Source organism: Pagrus major, chromosome 12, assembly GCF_040436345.1.
Source record: "Pagrus major chromosome 12, Pma_NU_1.0".
Taxonomy (NCBI): domain Eukaryota; kingdom Metazoa; phylum Chordata; class Actinopteri; order Spariformes; family Sparidae; genus Pagrus; species Pagrus major.
This window is the reverse complement of record NC_133226.1, coordinates 10708199-10728187: the sequence shown is the minus strand read 5'-3', so window position 1 is coordinate 10728187 and position 19989 is coordinate 10708199. Positions and strand designations below refer to the sequence as shown.

The window sequence follows — 19989 nt, the reverse complement described above, 5'->3', positions numbered from 1 at the left end:
CCAGCATACCTCCGTACATAACAATGTGTGACGGACACGACCTCCAGCCAATTGAACGCACGTCTGGCAACAGGTTATCGGCTGAACCCCGGGATTCAGCCAATGGGAAGAGAAAGGAGGCGGGGCGTGGTGCCGTCGCACTGCCGTTCATGTTTTGCGTGAAGCGATACATGTTTGGTTGAGCTTTGAATGAGGGGCCATCATCCCGGCGGCTCGGAGGTGGAAAATACAGTTTAAAGTCTCTCTGGGTGCGTTTAAAATGAACAAGCAGGCTTTTCTGACAGGTACCTGAGTGGCCATTCAGCGTCCTTTCACCTCCTCGTCGGGTAAGTGCGTTTTTATTTTTTCAAACAAAGAAACGGATTTGAATTGTTCGCGACAAAACATGCAACAGACCTGTTTATTTGTCTGTGACACAAAGTAGCAAGCTTGCTAGCGGATTTTTTCGTACTCTTTTTTTTTTCTTTTTCTTCTATTTTTTTGGAGGCGAGGGGAGGAGGAGAGGGGGGCTATCAGTCATTTCGAGACAAAAGAAACCTGAATAATCCCACTGTATCTGTACAGCACAGCAAATGACAGCCAGCAGCGAAATTAAGTCGCTTTTTGTGCCTTGTCAAAGTGTACATCCAGAAACCGCTAGCTGTTAAGTCTGAATTGTCGTATGTAGCGTTAGCTTATTCTTCAAGCCGTGATGTGTGTGTGTGTGTGTGTGTTGTGTGTGTGTTGTGTGTGTATGGTTTTGGAGAAGAAGTAACCCAAACAGACAGTTTCTCACACAAAAAGACGAGACGTTGTAGACAAAATAACGTTGCTTATGTTTTGCCCTCAAGGCCCTGATAGCCGTGGTCAGCATTTCGAGTAGACGTTTACTGTACATTCACATCAGCACGTTTTGTGCTTTTTGTTCCTTACATTAAGACTTTGTGTTCAGTTTGAAAGCCTCCGGCACACGACAAGGTCTTGTTGTTCCTGGGACAGCCCCTATCCGCAAGGGTGTTTGTTGTTGTAGGAGTTTATTCCTTCTTCTTTGTCTGTCCACATTTAGCACAGCGAGGAATGATATAAATAATCCTCAATTTTGTTAAATAATCACGTTTCAGTGACACCAATCTAGAACCAACCTACCGCATTTTACTTACACACCATGGTTTTCCTGCCTTCTCTTATTCTGGCATCAAAGCCTGTTCGCTAGTGCAGGCTGGACCCAATGGGTAGCATGCTTGAATGTTTAGACAATATCAAACAACCTCAGGTACTAAGATCAAGACTGTAGGTAATTATTTTCAGGAATGGTCTGCCTCCTTCTGAAAGCCACTCATACTCCTGTGCTATTAGTAAGCAGTCCAAGGGTTAAGCCTTTGAAATTAATTCTTAGAAGGAGCTTGGACTTTCAGAGTAGCACAGCCAAGACAGTGATCCCTTCCTCTCTGGCAGCTGAGTTGAGAAATCTGCATCACCGAGTGGTTTTACCTGTATTTATTTAAGTCTCATTGATCAATAATCCGCAGCACTAATCGACACTCAACCAAAGTTTTTTTGAGAGGACTGGGTCCAGTATTCAAATTTGATTTTAGTAATTGAATTTGAGTATTCTCTGTAGATGTTTCCTGGATTTACTCTGATTTCCTCATTAGGCTGGAGAATAGATCTTGGCAATAATATAGGATAATGTTACATTTGCGAGTTAGAGCTCATGTCAGTGCCCAGAGCAAAGTGTTATGTGGCCATTGAATTCCACATTTCATGAGCCGTTTTAGCAGCATTTCCTGTCTGATTATTAATTTGAAAATGATGAATTTACCATCTGCCAGAATGGTTGGATTGTCTGAAGAAAGGATATATGAAACTTAACAAGGTTGCAGTTGTTGTGAAATTCAGTGGCCCCTTTTATCTGACAAGGTTTTAAGACCAAGCTCCTGAGCAGGGTTCAGCACAGTCCGACGGTGCTTGGCTCTCATATGAAGGGGTGAATGCTGGTTTCAATAATGCGAAAGGTTTACTTTAGGATTAGCATTGGATTAGTAATTATTAGATGTCATACCTCAGACTTAAATAAATCTTTTCTTAGTAAAAAAGATGCTTGAATGTGAGTATAAATTCAGAGTTGTCTTAAATTAGTTTTTAAAGGTTGACCAAATAATAATAAAAAAAAACATATTGGGACACAGCATCATCCACACCCTCGCCATTTGGAATCATTTTGCAAAAGTAAAGGGTCTGGAATACTGTTCAAGTTTGAAGTGATTTGTGCAGACCTACACCTACTATCTGACCTGTGACCCAACAGTAGTTATGGTGAAATGTTGGTTGAAGATTAGAGGTGGGCAATCTGGCATTTTTAGATTGTGATCAATCTTGAAGGAGTCCACAATCTACTTTTCAGCAATTCGTAGAGATCACAGTATTTCATGTCACTTGACTTCAGTTTCCAAACCTCACAGAATCTCATTGACCAGCCAACTAGATGGCTATGCTGACTGTACGAATTACTTCACATGTCTCTTACTTGGGAGACCTATTGTGAATAATGCCATGTGAGTTATAACAAGCTTGATTTTTTTTTTTTTGATGCCATGCTGATCCCTATAAGATTAAAAAGAAGTTTATAACCTGTAATTATTAGTACCAGAGGGTAGGAAGGGCTAAGCTGTAGAAAGCAAAGATGGATGATTTACTGTTCCAACGTTCTAAGATTTGTTGTGTTAAAACACGTAGAATTTTTCCCTCCTCTTTGAACCCTTGTCGATAAAGTGTTGCAAATTAGAATCATGTTGTCTTCCTCTGAAACTGTATAAAACATATTTTTTGCAATCAAATTTAAATGTGCATACCACCACCTACTGTATCTGAGTGTGTAGATGCCTACAATAAGTCAATGAAAGCAGTTTGGCTTTATATTATTGAAGCAATTTGTCAGCCAGAATTTCACTGATACTGATAAGTAGCTGATACATAGCAGAAGTTATACATCCCTAGCAGTATTGTGTTTTAAAAGGCCTCTGTGGATCTTCTGTGTTGTGCCCGAATTAATTCATTAATTCACTCCACTTCTAAACTAATGTTAGCTGCTGTTGCTCTCTGTTAGTGGAGCAGAGAGAGACACTGAGATGAGGCACTCGAGAATGTGCATAAAGTCACATCCTTTGGACTGTTGCAAAGAAATCAACTCTCCAGCAGCATTAAACAACTTCAACAGATCTCCCACAGGCGTGTATAGGCTACCAAGTGAATTTCTAGAAATTGCTGATAAAAATTTAATTTGAATAAAATTGGGAATAGTAAAAGCAAGTTTTTGCTCACTTTAACCATCTTTAAAGTTGTCAGTAATGTAGGAAAAAGTGGAATTTGAAAATTCAACACTGGTGACAATGTGACATTTAAACAGACTGCATTACCAAAATTATTATTGAGTCATAGTCAAGATAGTGTATTCATAGTATATGCAATGTATAATTTTTGTATTTGTTCAAATTCTGATTGGTGAAACAGTATGTTAGTACTTGCCCAGTGTCAATTATCGACCTTAAAATAAAGGTATCTGTAAAATGATGTAAATATCACAACACCTTTTAATAAATACCTTGATTTTGATACTGTAGGGATTATTATTGATACTAACACAGTGAGATTTCTGATAATCAACAGTGATGTGGATAAAGTTACGCATTAGAACAAGTAGAACAGTCTGGTAAGTTCAGAAATTTACACTTGTAATGCAGTCTTTAAAACCAAGAAAAGACAACACATATGCCATATCTCGATAAAACAGTATCTAAAATCTCAGACGATATATAGTCTCATATCCTGATAATGACGTATCAATATATTACCCAGCCCTACGAGATGGCAACTTGTTTGTGCAAAGAGTAGAGCTTATTCATTTTGTCATTATAATCAAAAAAGCATATACTTGACTGCTCCAGATCAACAGAGGACCAAGTGCCGAATATAAAACAGAATCTGTTAATATGTGCAGGGTGTGTTGTGCTGTGACTGCCAGTCTGGCTGATAGAAGCACTGGTACATGGTGGGAGAGTAAGCAGCAGGGGGTTATGGTAGATATGCTAGTTATGGCTCTGGGCAGAAAAATCTGTCGGTGAATCTGGATGTGTGGGCATAATTGATGTCATCATTTCAAAAGAAAATGTTATGCAATGAGTTGTTCATCAGACTTTCATCTTCTGAACTGTCTTACTCTTTATATTCACAATCGTTAACATGCGCTTTCTCTTGTTTCTTAGGTTTCTTTGGATGTAGTTGATCTCGGCTCCCTATGTCGTGTTCTTCCCATCTCATATTTCCCCAAGACTCCTCCAGACTAATGCCTTAGTTCTGACGAGATATTAATTAAATACAATACATATAGTTGCCTACATATAGTTTTTGAAAATCTCCAGTAGGAATTCAGACAACCCATCACCCGCACACCCTCCTTCCCCTCTCCCTTTTTTTCTTCACATCAGAATACAAGGGGCATCAGAACACACTTAGGACACACAAGTGCACGCATACACACACAGGCCACCATGTCCTCCATCCTTCCCTTCACTCCCCCGGTAGTGAAACGACTCCTGGGTTGGAAGAAGACCCCAGCAGGGAGCGGAGGAGCAGGGGGAGGAATCGGAGGTGTAGGGGAGCAGAACGGAGGAGGACAGGAGGAGAAATGGTGCGAAAAAGCTGTGAAGAGCTTGGTGAAGAAGCTAAAGAAGACTGGGCAGCTGGACGAGCTCGAGAAAGCCATCAGCACACAGAACAGCAACACAAAGTGTGTCACTATACCCAGGTGAGATGAGGACATGCACGTACACACATCCTGTATTTCTATGTCTTCCTGACTCTGTCTTGTAAATGCTTACACACACAACATAATTATTATCACAGGGAATGGTAACAGCCATGTTTTTTTAAGATATTTATTTATATCTTTTCATACACATTGTACACACACAAACACATGTATACAGTATAAACATTAGCAGACAATAAGTTTGTCATCACACTCAGGGAAAACAGACAGAAGTGCTCTCTCAAATTGGAAACATTTGAATTTTGTTCAATAAATGTAAAATCAGATCAATTAATGACAAATAATTCCTGCACTAACACACTTGAAGTTGTGCTCACGTGTGCGCAAACACACGTCAGCAGTTCCTTTGTACTGGTATACCACAATACCACCAGTACAGACCATCACAGCGAGGTGTGTCAACACACATGGAGGCGAGAAGGAGGGCGACAGGCGCCCGCAAGCTTGCAGAAAGAAAAGTCTCTGTTGTGCAACAACAGGTCCACTTCCCTATTATGTTGTTCCATAGCTTGGCATGGCAGCAGAAGTGAAACCTGATTGGAGGAAACAGATGTCCAACACATGATGACGACCAAACTTGCCTTTGCGTTGAGCTTAGTCGAGATTTATGACCTATATGCAGCAAACGTATCCGTGCAACAAAAATTGGGTGCACCGTTGTTGATTGTCTGGTTGTGCCTTCGCTGTGGTCTTCTGCAACTACAAAACCTTGTTTCAGGATTGCCTTTCATCTCATCCTTACAATGACTGTTTAACACTCAATACCTCCTGACAACAGCATGAGTTTGTTTCGGCATTGGATGCTTCATTTAATGAGGTACTTTGGGCCTTTATCAGTTCTAAAGACATGCTATAGGTGCACCTGTAGTTGGAAAGAAATCTGCAAAGAACTGAAAAGGTTGCATTTATCAGGCATATTTACTATTTCATAAACAATTAACTAAGAAAGGAAACAAAGAAAAATGGCATTTCACGTTTGTTTGGTTAGTTTCTGTGCCATTCTAGTCCGTCAGTTGAATGAATAAATGCGTTGGTGGTTAAAGAATTTAGGAGTGTCTGTTGTGAAGACATAATTTGCCAGTACAGTTTTCTGATCCTTGTGGGGACTTTTCATACCCAGACCATGTCCATGCGACAGAATTAGCCTTTTTTTCAGTATGCACTCCTCGTTTTGTCTTGGCTGGTCTGAGTCCTTCGCCTGTTTGGAATTACCCTCTTCTGTGTCACGTTCACTGTCCTCCATGTTTGTTTGCATTACCTTCATGCAAATCTGCATTAAGCTGTATGAAAGAATGTGATGTGTTGTCTTTGCCACAAAGAGTGTGATTTACAATACAATATAAACAATAGTGCCTAATGTGCAATGACAGGCATTTTTCCTGTTGTAACACAATATATGTATATCATTATTTTGCCCAGCTCTAGATTTTTATTTAAAATAATGAAAGTCTGAAACTTAATACTATAAAGCCAAGCACTGCACACACAGCTGTGCTCAGTGTCGGATGTATGATATATGAGTCTTCTCATCACCTCAGAGTCTTGTCAATGTTGTCAAGGAGAAAAGCCACAATGTAAACAACAACTTTCTATCATATCTGTACATCTCTCTCTGACATCTCTCCCTCACCTTGACTTCAAATTGCTTCATATTTTTTTACAGGACAAAGTCAATCAACAGACTTGAAAATAAGCTTTGTTTGTTTAAATGTGTTTTCTTTGTTGTGCACCCGAAACTGCCAATACAGTAGATACTTAGCCTGAATGGTTACAGGTCATGTGTCTTCCAGTATAGATTTCTCCTGTGTCGCATGACTAGGTACACGAGCCAAGTCACCAGACCAGGTGAAACCTTATCATGACAAAGGTGGAAAAGTCAGGGGAGCCCCATGAGAAGCATGTGATTAACGTCAATCAATCCACTGAGGATCAGCAGAAAGGGGAGATAACTAGGCTGCTCAGTGAAGATTTTATGAGCTTCCCTTCTCAGATTTTCTGTGTAATCCACCCTCTCTCTTCTTTCTTTCATTCTTAGGTTCCTTTTAATTATAAACTATCAATAATAGAATTTGACCCTGCAGAGAAATTATCTTTTCCTATCCAACACTCCACACCCAAGTTCACCCCAAATCACCTGAGGCTGATGGGGATTCAGTGTCGAGGCAGCTTGATTTGAAAATGGTGTCTTGAACCTGCTTCGTCAAATTAATTAAGGACCAAATGCGGAAATCAAGCCTTCATTCATAGCAGGGATTACAATGCATTCTAGGTCAATCTGGTTTGCATTTGGCTACACGAAAATCTGAGTATTTGCATTTATAGCATTGTATTGATATCCAAGTGAGAAGCTGTAAAAGTGGCAAGAAAGATAAACATGGCCTGGTTAAGCAGAGGCGGTAAATTTACTGTGTGTTTACTTTTCTTTTATCATGGTAAGGTTTCATCTGCTATGACTCTAGTAATATCAGATAGTGATGTTCAAGGTGGGTGGAGAGTTTCTCAGCAGTATGCTCTCTACAGATTACTGGCTGATAACGGGCAGATCTACTCACAATGCAGCGAAGACCTTGCACTGACTTATATTTCTTAATATAGTTATAGAATTGAACTAGTGTTTGAAAATCAATGCTGGCTCGGTTCAGTGCAGTTCAGTGGAGCAACTTATCGGAGATAAGTGAGTGCTAGTGTGAGTGTTGAGAAGTTTGGTAGGTAAAGTGTAAAGTATCAAGCACTCGACGATCAAATCTTACTGAAGAAATGGGTCCAAAATGAATAACCAAGTGAAAATGTGGGTGGGGGTTGGGGTTAGTGACGTATCCTGAACTCCTTCTGTAGTTGTTGTTCACAGTGATGTAGCTTGTAATTTGACTCAACAAATGTCATCAGCTCGCAGATCGCAGATGCCTTTTTCTTCCACAAAGCTTAACAGGATCTCCATTCACCATTTTCATGATGAGCTCACTAGTCTTCTCTTTCTTGGTGGCCTCACACAATGCATCAAACATCAAACTAGTTGTCCTATAAGGTGCTGCTTTAAATATACAGAGCTTGCACTGCACATTCATTTCATTTGAATTGTTGAAAAGCCATTCTGGCTGTGACGTTAGATCGAGTGAAGTCTGACTGAAAATGTTGGAACCTTATCTCAGGCTGTGATAGATATTCATAGATGGCAGTTACATCACTGCTTCCCGTCCAACAAATGTAAACCTTATGACAAAAGAGGGTGAATTTCATATTCATTAGCCTATTTAAAAAATGCGATTACTCCATACACTAAAAAAATTCTGGCGTCCAAATCGAATGCTCAAGTTTCATGCCCATCCCTGGTGGATTTTGGTCCATGGTTACTCTTCAGCACGTGTCACCACATATATGTGGTTATATACTGTGTGCTAAACAGTCTCATTATTGAGGAAATGGTGGGAAGTTGGAGAAGTACAGTAAATGTAAGAAGTGGGTTAAAAGGAAAAATAAGCATGAAAAGTTCAGTGGTAGAACTATGTGAAGTGTCTTTGGCCAGGCCTCTCTCTGTTTCTTCACTCTGAGGAATGTGGGCCAGATAGTAGCTTCTGAAGGGGTGCTGATAAGGTGATGGTGGTTCTTGTTAGAGTTTTACTTGAATGCTGCTGTCTTCAGTCTCCGAAGAAGAAATTTGGATTTTATCATCTCAGGATTTCAGTATTTGGATAATAAACACATACATCCCTTCAACTCTATGACGGGTCACGTTAGCTATTGGTTTTGCCTTACTTATTTATTGACGGTGGCTTGGTAGGGTACAACTCTACCATTGAATCTCCAGGATGTACTCTTTGATAGTGCTCAGTACTTTGTGGTAGATAGCACATCAGGCCTTTGATGCGTGGCTCACTTCCCTTTGAACACTGTGCAGTAAGGTTGATAAAGGTCTAAGATAATTTGCTCTGGCTCTTGCAGTTTTCTTTTCTTGGGTGGTGGAGGATGACAAAGCAGTGTCTGGAGGATTGTCCAGAGATAGCAGGTGTGGGGGCTTTGTAGATTTCTGTTTGAGTGGCGGTAAGATGCAATGTGACAGCGGACGAGTGCAATAACTCAACTGTGTCTACAGATAGCAAGCATGGGGGAAAATATCCTCACAATGTTTTACAAATAATCCAGTTAACCTGCTAGATCTCTCACAACTACAAGTCTAGCTTTTTGGCTTTGATCCAGATGGACTTGTACGCTAGTGGATGAGGATCAAGAGTCTTGATCTGGCAGACACTGTAGGGGTAGGGGACCTTTTAAGTGAGGAAGGAAGAAGGGAAGACATTAGCTGTGTCAGGAGATTGTCCACACAGGGCTTGTGCTTGTAGAAGTCTTTGAGTAGGGTCATATGTGTCGAGATAGCAGATATTGTACAGACAGGTCTGGCAATTACTTTGCGCTGAACAGACAGCCTCCTCTCTTCTCCTCTTCTCTCCTCTCCTCTCCTCCATTACAACTCTTAAGAGCTTTACAGAACAAGTTAGTTGGAATGCGTGCTTTCTTAAGTCATACACACACATTTGTGTTGTATCTGTTTTTTCTGTCATCATGTCTTGACACATTTTGTGTATTCTATTGAATTATTTCCTCATTCACATGCCATTGTTGTGTAAGTGCATTCGTTTCCTGTTTGCTTCACATCAAGATTAAGATTAAGATTTTAAAGCCTTATAAACGAGTAAAATGATCAGATGTGTGTTCTTTTTCACATCTGTATACAGTGTGAGTATCACGTGAGGAATCAGAAGGTGAATATCATAGTTCAATCCTGTCTACCCCCCTGCATCACCTGTTTGCACCACCACATCACTGTCAATTTGAATTTATCACATGATTACGTGTCATCCACTCAGTGTCTCTTATTGAAAAGTGCGAGGGCGAATCTTTTTAGCTCCTTCCTTCTTGCCAATAAGAGACCAACTGTACATGTTTGTGATATCATCTTACTAATTTGGAATGAAACACCTCATGTTTACCATCTGTTTGCTTTTATTTTTATCCTTTTTGCACTTGTCCTGTGTGTCTGTTTGTGTGTGTGCATGTCTTGTGTGTGTGTGTGTGTGTGTGTGTGTATGTGTGTGTGTGTGTGTGTGTGTGTGTCTGTAGTAACTGCTCAGATCTATGGGGTCTAGGCTCAGGCCACACGATAGAGCAGTGGGACTCTACAGGCATGTACGGATACCCTGACCACAGCAGGTGAATATACTCACACGCACTCAAACACAAGCCCACAATCGCTGCAAATGTTATGCAGGAGAAATGCCACCACATGTTGCTTTAATGTTCATCCATCTTTCTATAATCTACAGTATCACTGCAGACTGGCTCACGTGGCCACGTCTGTTTTTATTGAGATCATCAAAGACTGTCTGTAATGTAATTGCCTCTCATAATACAGCCTTATCAATGCCATTAGTGTCATAATGCTTTATATGATACAGGTAATAGGGTAATAATTTAACTGTGTTTCAACAGGGTTCCCACAGGTCCTTGAAATTGTGGAAAGATTCTGAATTTGAGGGTAAAAAGATTAATGTGTTTTGTTTTTGCAAGAGGGGCAGGTTCAGAGATCACTCTCTCTGTGCAAAGACTCCTTCCAACTTTGCTGATAAGTCTAACAAAATAAGGTTTAACCATAAACTTAACCAGCATCCTGAACTTTACTGGTTGGCGCATTGGGGGCCTTTCTCAGTTACTCCTGTTTGTTTTTGTTTGCATATTGCCGTGCTCCACACTGCCAAACCAGAAACTAAAGAAAGCACAGTCTTCTTCTTTCATGCACAGTCATCTCTGAGCTATTAGTTAACCTCTCACACAACCCTCTCAGGTCACTGGACGGGCGTCTCCAGGTGTCCCATCGTAAGGGCCTGCCTCACGTCATCTACTGCCGCCTGTGGAGATGGCCTGACCTTCACAGCCACCATGAGCTGAGGGCCATCGACGCCTGCCAGTATGCCTTCAACCTCAAAAAGGATGAAGTGTGTGTCAATCCCTACCACTACCAGAGAGTGGAGACACCTGGTAATGATCTTTGAGAACTGAGTGTGTGTGCTTCTCTGACAGTTTTTACTCTAAATACTGCTCGCTGTGATCTTCAAGGTGCCCTCTAATATGTATAATGATGGTGGTCATGGTGACTGAAATTATTTGGAGTTTTAGCATCAGTCGGTGTAGATAAAACCAGTCAAGATATGTTTAAGTATTTATTTTTCTGTGTTTCTGAGCACACTTGCTAAGGAAAAAAAGGTGCATTTAGGTTGAACAATGTGATTTGTATAGCATTTTTTTTTTCGTCTGTCAGTGACACTTATCTTTCTCTCCAGTGCTGCCTCCGGTGCTGGTACCTCGACACACGGAAATTCTGACAGAGCTTCCACCTCTAGACGACTTTACAAACTCCATCCCTGAAAACACCAACTTCCCTGCTGGCATAGACCCTCCTAATAACTATATACCAGGTATGTATGCAGGGCAGGAACTCATTTTCATGTTTTTTCCACTCAAAAACCACAAGCTTTCGCAATATGTGCAGCAGTGTGTCACTGAAAATGGATTCTTATTTCATATTTGTGTGTTTTCCACAGAGACTCCTCCGCCTGGCTATATAAGTGAAGATGGAGAGACCAGTGACCAGCAGATGAATCAAAGTATGGAAACAGGTAGAATAGCCGAGTGCAGTGCCAGTGACCATGCAGCTTTGAAAAAACACAAAAGCTCAGTATTAACAACTTTAAATCAAACTAATGACAAAAATACAATACAGCAGTTATCATTAATACTACAAACAGTACCAGTAACAATAACCAGCACAGTTCACACAATGTATACATCAAATATAATACAGATAAAGAAGAGTTGTTAAATGATGTTTCTTTTTTTTTCTCCCAGGCTCACCAGCAGAAATGTCACCAAGCGCCCTGTCACCTGTCAGTCATGGCCTCGGTGAGACTGCTTTACTTCTGTCTTTATCGGTTTTCTTGAATTTTATTACAAGTCATACAGAGCTCTTAAATCAATGTGCGAAATTCGTTAATTCACTGGAGATCCTTGGTAGTTTGAAAAGTGTTGTATAAAATGGACCAAAATCTTAAAATTAATTTGAATGAAGGCCCAGAAAATCAGAAACAGGATTTTAAAAGATGGACCTGTAAAATATCTTCTCCATGATTTCTTTTCAGACCTTCAGCCAGTTACCTACAGCGAACCAGCTTTCTGGTGCTCGATAGCCTACTATGAGCTCAACCAGCGGGTTGGAGAGACGTTCCACGCCTCGCAGCCGTCTCTGACAGTCGATGGCTTCACGGACCCCTCCAACTCTGAACGCTTCTGTCTAGGGCTTCTCAGCAATGTCAACAGGAACGCAACGGTAGAAATGACAAGGAGACACATAGGTACAAGCACACATGCACACAGTAACCGGTACACTGATTTGTTTGAGCAAAGTTTTTTGTATCTTTACAGAGAAGGAAACTTCAATTTGAAAATGTACTGTATTGTGGACACACTGCTGAATAAACATGATACTTTCTATAGCACAAAATTCATGATTTCTTTCCAATGATGTATGTCTTCCTCCCCTTTATCTCTGTCTCACACTGTGTAGGTCGTGGTGTGAGGTTGTATTACATCGGAGGGGAGGTGTTTGCAGAGTGCCTCAGTGACAGTGCCATTTTTGTCCAGAGTCCCAACTGCAACCAGCGATACGGCTGGCACCCTGCCACAGTCTGCAAGATACCACCAGGTTAATACACATAAATAGTTGTTTTTTTCCCTTTGACTCTTGATCCAGATGAATGCTATACAACTGAAAGATTTCTTGTTTACTAATAAAATATATTTGCAGTCTTGACATTCATTGTCATAAAATGGATTGAGCTCCTTCTCAAACTTTTATCTGGAAGTATGGATCCATATGAAGGACAAGATGTTCCACCAAACAAAACTCCAAAATAGTTCTGATTGAATAGTGGAACATTCTTTTATTTTCACCTGATATCGATCGAGTAAAGCTTGAGGAAGAGCGCCATGCCCTCCACAATGTGACAGTTTGTCGCCGACTCCCACCCACACACACTGACTCATCTGTACCCATGTAACTTTGAACATTTCATTCCTAGCTAAATGAACAGTGTGAACAGTATCATTACTGAGGCACAGAATTGTACAGAAAGGAAACAAGGATCTTGTAGACATGCAGGGGTCGGACACTTCAGCCCTACGAAGAATAATCAGCAACAGACAATACACCCACACCTCACAGTGCCTCTGCCTGGTGCTTTTAGGTTGTGTTTACAGAAATGGCGAAGTAGATTCACAAGTTTTGAAGTCATCATCACATTTTTATGAAGTAGTTCATCGTTAACTTTTAGTTTAATCGAACATATTTGTAAAACATATCAGACCATCAGGGATAAAACATTTCTGAAATACTTACATTTTTATCACCACTCTTTTCAGAGTGCGCCATCGTCTACCAAGATGACGAAAGCTCTTCAATGTTTTAATCTTTTGTCTGTTTTTTAGGCTGTAATCTGAAGATTTTTAACAACCAGGAGTTTGCTGCACTGCTGGCCCAGTCGGTCAATCAGGGGTTTGAGGCAGTCTACCAGCTAACCAGGATGTGCACCATCAGAATGAGCTTCGTCAAGGGCTGGGGAGCAGAGTACAGGTATGTTACGCTCTCAAGCACATCAGATGTGTAGGTCCTGGGTCAGACCAGAGAGAAGCCCAGTGAATTTTTTTGTGTCCTTGTGAAAGACATCACACTGGGAGCTCCTTGACATAAAGACTACTTGCAGGCTGTGCAGTGGGTGCTGTTGAATGTGGATAGTTTTGTTTGTGGCAAAAGGGAAAAGTAAAGGACAGTTCAGTTGACAATGTTTTTCACATTGCAGAGCAGTATTCAGGACAGCACAACTGATGCAGTATGGCCCAGTGGAATATCCAAATTCACTGATATGTGATGCAAAAATGGTATTTCCCACAAATCGTGGATCATATTGCAATCCTTATATCTGTCCAAATCATTGCAATGTTGTTGTTGTTTTCCATATTATACTGCCCTAGCAGATAACATTAAAACTTCACCCACATTTTTCAGCCTGGACTCGCTGAAGTCATGTTGGTCTGGCTAGAGCCTAGCAAAGCCTGCAGAATCTCCAAATGATGTTTGGTGCATACAGCATATACCATCTGCCCTGAACACTGACTCACAAGCTGATGTCATATGCCCTCAGTGTAATGGATTTAACCTTTATATTTTGAATCACCACCACATGGGCACAGATTATACTGGATATGATATGATAAGATATAATATAAGATATGATGAGACCTGACACCATTTCATTTAAGCAAAAAGGGCAAATGTACACAAACATTTTTTAATCAAGGTAAATAAATAAGGGTGTATCTTTACATGAAGATCTAGGGAGTGACCATGTACTCAGCTGTCTGAAAGGTAAAAGGATTGTGCATGCTCTCATCTGCACTGCAAGGTTATAATCTCTATTATATTCCTCCTTTTGTTGTAAAATGTCAGAGATTACAGGGCATTTGTCTGTATCTCTCTTGTCTCTGTGGCCCTCCAATGATACATCCAGCAAACATCTGTTCTGCTCCTGGCTCTGCTTTGTGTTGTGCCCTCCCAGGAGCCAGACAGCGTTTGAGGGGGCGTTTTGGCTTGTCCTCACTGGCCAGGGTTAAGCCGCTGCGTAGCTTGTCTGGTTAACAGTCAGTGTCTCCACTGTCTGTAGAGCGCGGGCCAAGCCTGGCATGACCACAGAGTCGTCAGCTGTGTTTGATCATCTGGTTGGACCTTGGCAGTGAATGCTTCCATTCACTTTTTATTTATTTGATGTAAAATTACTTGGAGAAAGTGCTCTACCGATGCTCACACTACTGCTGTTTCTTTTTCGTTTTGTTTTAGTTTCCGGACCAAGCAGAACTAGTGACAACTTTATCCTCACCCTTATTCTCTGTTTTGTCCCTGCAGACGTCAGACAGTCACCAGCACTCCCTGTTGGATTGAGCTGCATCTCAACGGCCCCCTCCAGTGGTTGGATAAGGTCCTGACCCAGATGGGTTCACCATCGGTGCGCTGCTCCAGTATGTCCTAAACAGGGTTCTGCTGCCGCCTACGCAAAAGCAAACTGACATTTCACAACATTAGTATGTCCTAAGGGAGACCACCATGCAGTCTTAAACTGATGTACTAACAACATTATAAAAACAAAGAAAATAAAAAGAATTACACAATGGACCTGGAGGATGGGGGATTGAGATCACTGATGTGATGTCAGACTTGGCCGGATCACCTCAGGCTCTGTTGGATTAATGTTGACATTCCAGTAATCATGGACCTAATAGTTGAAATCACCCTGCAATATCAAAATGACAAGAGAGTGATGTAGTAATGGACCAGACTACATTCATGTTTTTGGTATTTGACTGAGGCTCTGATCCAGAAACACACAGTGGGATGGAGCTTTACTTTCCTGTTCCAACTCAACACGAGAGCGGCTGTTTTGGGGGACTGAGCATGTGACGTTCTACTTACAAGACAGTTACGACCATCAGTCCCACCTCGTGCGTCACTACCTACCTACCGCAGCACAACTTTGATTCAAGATTTACACAAGGTTGACCAACAGTAGTACTGCCACTCCAGGCTCATGTACAACCAAAGTCAGCGTCATGCCTGGACTTCTACTTTTTTTTATTTTTCCCTTGGTTTTGGTGACCAAACTTCCATTTTTATCTGAGGTTTCCACTTCTCCTACTTTTTCCTAATCAGTCCTGTGTTGTTGCCATCACAGACCTGACTATGCTGGACTGACGGTCCCTCGGCTGTCAAAGGGGTAACTGGGAGATCAAGTTGATGTCTATAATTACTACTACACACCCTGTCTTCACATGCTCGCATAAATACTGTAACACAGACAAATCTTTACAGCTCATCCACCACTTGCTGTTTTAACACCTTTGCTTTGACATAACAACAAATCATTTCCTCTGCGGTGTCAGTTGATCCCATTCAACCACGAGTGTGCAGTGTGGATCTGAGCTGAAAGTATGTCTTTTGTTCTTCTGTGAGGAGTTTTTATTTTAAAGTGTGGTCAGAGGCTAACCAGCACCGATAACTAAGATATGTTACTCTACTGAAACATCACACAATATATTACGTTGTTTTCAGTAATAGAGGCTTAAGGAGAGAGCCCCCCCCCCCCTGCACGCACGCACGCCCTTGTTTTCTGTTCCATACTGTGTCTTCCTTAACTTTTTACAATATCATCTTACTAATGAAGGAGAGTTGTGTGTTGGACTTGGTGCAGGATTAGGACTCAGTATAAATGCAGTTCACGAGTCTAAGCCTCAATGTCACCCCCTGCTGTTTAACAGATGAAAAGATAAATGTCCATCATCGCTTATGTTTCACTGAAGTCTCTTCATTATATGCTTGGACTGATGCACGATTTCCCTATAATTGACTTTCTATTGATAGGAAGACGACCGTAAGAAGTCCTGCAGTGTGGGACTTTAAAAAAGTAGCTTCCATACTGTACTTGCACTGCCCCAAATTATGCACCCTTGATATTGCTACAAGAAAGTTGCCTTTGATGTAAAATACAGCAAGATATGCTTTGAATTGTACAGATAGGAATGTTGAAAAGCCCAATTTAAGTCAAGACAATTCCAAAAATATATAATAAATGACACACTATAAAGATTTTTTCCCCTTATATTGTCTGAATTGGCTTATTAAAGAGCATCCATTTGATTTTAAATGAGATTCCTTGCCGTGATTTAAAAACCAGCTGGTACCTACATCGATATTTTTAGAGTCCAAATCTTTTGTGTTTAAAGTGTTTAAGCTTTAAGTATTTGACAAGCTAGTTATACGACACAGCTATTATTTTCTTTACATGTTCTTTTAGCTACCTTTTTGTATTTCCATGTATTTTTTCTATATGAATATATTTAAAATTGTCAAAGCTTTCTTCCTTTTTATTAGAATTCAATATTTTTTTAGAAGATACCCTCTGTTTGAAATGATCACAGCTCGATGATTTATGAAGTATGTAGCATAGGATATAACATTTTCACTGAAATTATCACTGAAAAGAGTTCAAATTGTGTTCTGAAGTCACCATAATTACCAGCCTCTTTTCTTCATAACCTAATCTGGCTGCTAAAATAGTAAAAGTGGCCGGTGACTTTTGGAGTTTATCATTTGTTTGAGCCTTTGATGAAGGTAGTTTCCTGCCTTAGTGTTACAAATTCTTTCTGCTCTATGGACGCGACCCAAATTATGATAGTGCTTTCCCAAAGACTGAATGCATGTATTTACAATATGTCCTGTACACTGCAGATCCACACTGTGTCATAAATGTAACTGCTGATGAAAACCTAATAGCTCAAGTTGTTCTGGTATTGAATTTTATTGGCTTAAACGTAATATTAAAACTTTCCGATGTCTTTTTGGGGGTTTGGTTAGATTCAAATTGTTGGTTGTAATTCAAGATAACAGTTTAAAAAGTCTGATATTTTAAGCGTTACAGGGTCATTAGAAGATGAAGCAGTTTAAACAACAATTCATACGTTTTGAAGATATTAGGATTTAATCCAGCAGCCGGACCATACAGTATTATTTTTCAGTATCAAAGCAGTTGGTATTTATTTTAAATGCTCTGACGTTGTAATGTGAATTTGTTGAATTCTGTCTTACTCAAGCAACATAGGACATTCCAGTAAGCAGTGTGTAAAAGCTGCTGCCAATTTCAGCTCTGCAGACATTTAATTTTCATGGCCCCTTACGTATGGCTGTGCACTGCGAGTGTGTTTACATGCATATGATATTATATTATCTCCGAGTGTTTTCCTCACAAGTGTTACCTCAAAAAACGGGATTCTGAGTGGGACATGTAAATATATGTAAATCGGACTCACTATCTTGGCTTATGCTGTCATATTCCAGGTAGCTTGTTTTCTCCAAACTGTGACAAAAACCTGACAGCGGTCTTAACTTGGTGCACAGAAATGCTGGGGTGCATGTAAACACATTCACATTTTCTGTTTTATGACTCACTACTGCAACATGTAGGGGAAATGCACATTTTAAAAAACATTTTGTAGAACACCAAAAGAAGGTTTAGTTTATCACATTATGTCTGTGACAAGAAGTCCAGAAATCCTGATGTTTAATCGTATATTGTGAGCATCCTACAGAGACATAACAATTCCAGATTTGGGCAATGCACTGGGATCAGACCAAAAGATTGACATTTGTGGAAAAAAGTCAAAAGCAAATGATGATCCTGCCGTTTTTATGTTCTTTGACCACAGCAAATCATGATCTCTATTTTTTATAGAACCATTTTCTTTATTCCTTGAGCATTTGCCTGGGTCAAATATTTATAGTACCCACTTGTAACCAGACTGAAACCAGCCAAATGCAGTGATGTTTGTCTGTCTGTATGTGTATATATCTGTCCACCTGTCTGTTCTGGTCAGTCATTTTCTTTTCATTTATTGGGGGAAAAAAGTTGACAGGACTTTGCTGAGGTCAATACACATGCTAAAATATAGCAGGTTGTCGAATCATTGCTCATCCACATGTTTGTCTATGCAGTGACATCAAATAGTTTGGACTGTATACTCTAAAACATTTCCCCATGAAGAAATATACACAGTGTATTTTCTGATGGCTACACATGCTGTTTTATGCATGTTTCCAGGGTCCAGCAAGAGCCTTTGTATCTACTTTTTTTTTTCTTTTAACGAGTGCCACCCAACATTGTACCCCCAGAACCAACCAGCTTCTCCTGAGAAGTCTGTTTTGGAGATGGAAGATGAGACCAAATGAGGTTTCATGTGGTTGACACATTTTGAGGGTCCACATTCCTATTTACAGATTACATATTGTATTTTTTTTTTCTTATTGTGATGACAATTGTGTATCTCCAAATAAGCCTCTTTCTGATGGATTCCCAAGAAGGAGGCTTTTTGGAGAAAGTAAAACTTCTACATGTCACTAGTGATGTTATTGTATAGTTGTACTTTTTATTTTACCATACACTTCCTCTTTCTTGCTATCAACAGAGCAGTCTCCATTAGACAACAAGCTGTTAGGATTTCTGTCTTCTTCAAACACTGATGATCTTCATAGGCTTTCCAACTATTCTACATATACAGACAACTTCTTACAGTGTACACTAATAAAGCTGTTTTAATTCAACTGAAAACTACATCTTCTGTTGCATGTTTTCATCTGGGAGCACTTAAACCTGTCAGGTTCAGTTGCATACATAACCAAAAACACAGCTCATAGGGGCACTAGGCTGCGGTTGATGCCACATTGGGAAAAATAATTTGTTATGACGCTCTGTTTAAAACCTGTTTGCAGCCATACTTGCAACATTTGGGCAGACAGACATTTATTGAGGCCTGACTAGCCAGTTTACAAATCACCATCCTCTCTTTAACATATAGGCCATCATGACATATTTTTGACACACAAGCCAGCATGTACCCAAAGCCACTCAGTACAAGACTATAAGGCTACATGAATCTTGAAGCAGAATTTGTCTTTTTGCCCACCTTTCATACAAAATGTGCTTTGGAAAGGAATTGGCTATCATTGAAAACTGACAATTTACCTTTTAACTTTGCACTTTAGGACTATTTGAAATAGGCCTAAAGTGGAGGATTTTTTTGTTGCTCTCATTTTCTTATGGGAAAATACACCGATATACCGAAAAGTTCCCAATCAGTGAATTTAGACTGTCTCCCAACGAACTTGGCCCTACAACATGTGTCACTAGGCTGTGTATGCCCACATAAATGTGTTTCTGTCGCTGTTGATGTTTTGTTGAATGTGTCCGCCAATGGCAGGCTAGTAGAGGGCGGGGCTTATCAATTAATCGACAGGAACCAGGTGCAGTGATGAGAAGGTAATTTTCGCGGGCGTTTTTAACCGAAATTTGGATTAAGCTAGCAGGGAGCCTTTTTCTGGAACCACGACAGTCTGCTTTCTGCGAGTGAAAGAATTTGTTAAAGTAATACCCTTAAGATTGTTTTCATCTTTGCATTGAATTCAACAGTAAAACTTGAAGGAACAGACACCATCTGGGCTGGCTGCTTGCAGGAGTCCTGTTTGGTCCTGTTAAGCTAAG

At 40.3% G+C, this 19989-nt stretch overlaps 1 protein-coding gene across 1 annotated transcript; it reads left to right on the top strand.

The window, feature by feature from the left end:
- The first annotated feature begins 203 nt into the window (after window positions 1-203).
- On the top strand, window positions 204-19059 carry smad2 (SMAD family member 2). Its single transcript, XM_073477916.1, has 11 exons — window positions 204-326; window positions 4242-4783; window positions 9923-10012; window positions 10644-10837; window positions 11140-11274; window positions 11401-11475; window positions 11705-11758; window positions 11995-12207; window positions 12420-12557; window positions 13340-13484; window positions 14811-19059. The coding sequence occupies exons 2-11, from the start codon at window positions 4527-4529 to the stop codon at window positions 14932-14934; spliced, it is 1425 nt and encodes a 474-aa protein (XP_073334017.1). The 5' UTR covers window positions 204-326; window positions 4242-4526; the 3' UTR covers window positions 14935-19059.
- Window positions 19060-19989: the final 930 nt, after the last annotated feature.

Coding starts and splice junctions, on each gene's coding strand:
- smad2 (XM_073477916.1), top strand. CDS start 4,527: ATGTCCTCCATCCTTCCCTTCACTCCCCCGGTAGTGAAACGACTCCTG. Junction 10,013..10,643: donor GGATACCCTGACCACAGCAG/GTGAATATACTC, acceptor CAACCCTCTCAG/GTCACTGGACGGGCGTCTCC. Junction 10,838..11,139: donor CCAGAGAGTGGAGACACCTG/GTAATGATCTTT, acceptor CTTTCTCTCCAG/TGCTGCCTCCGGTGCTGGTA.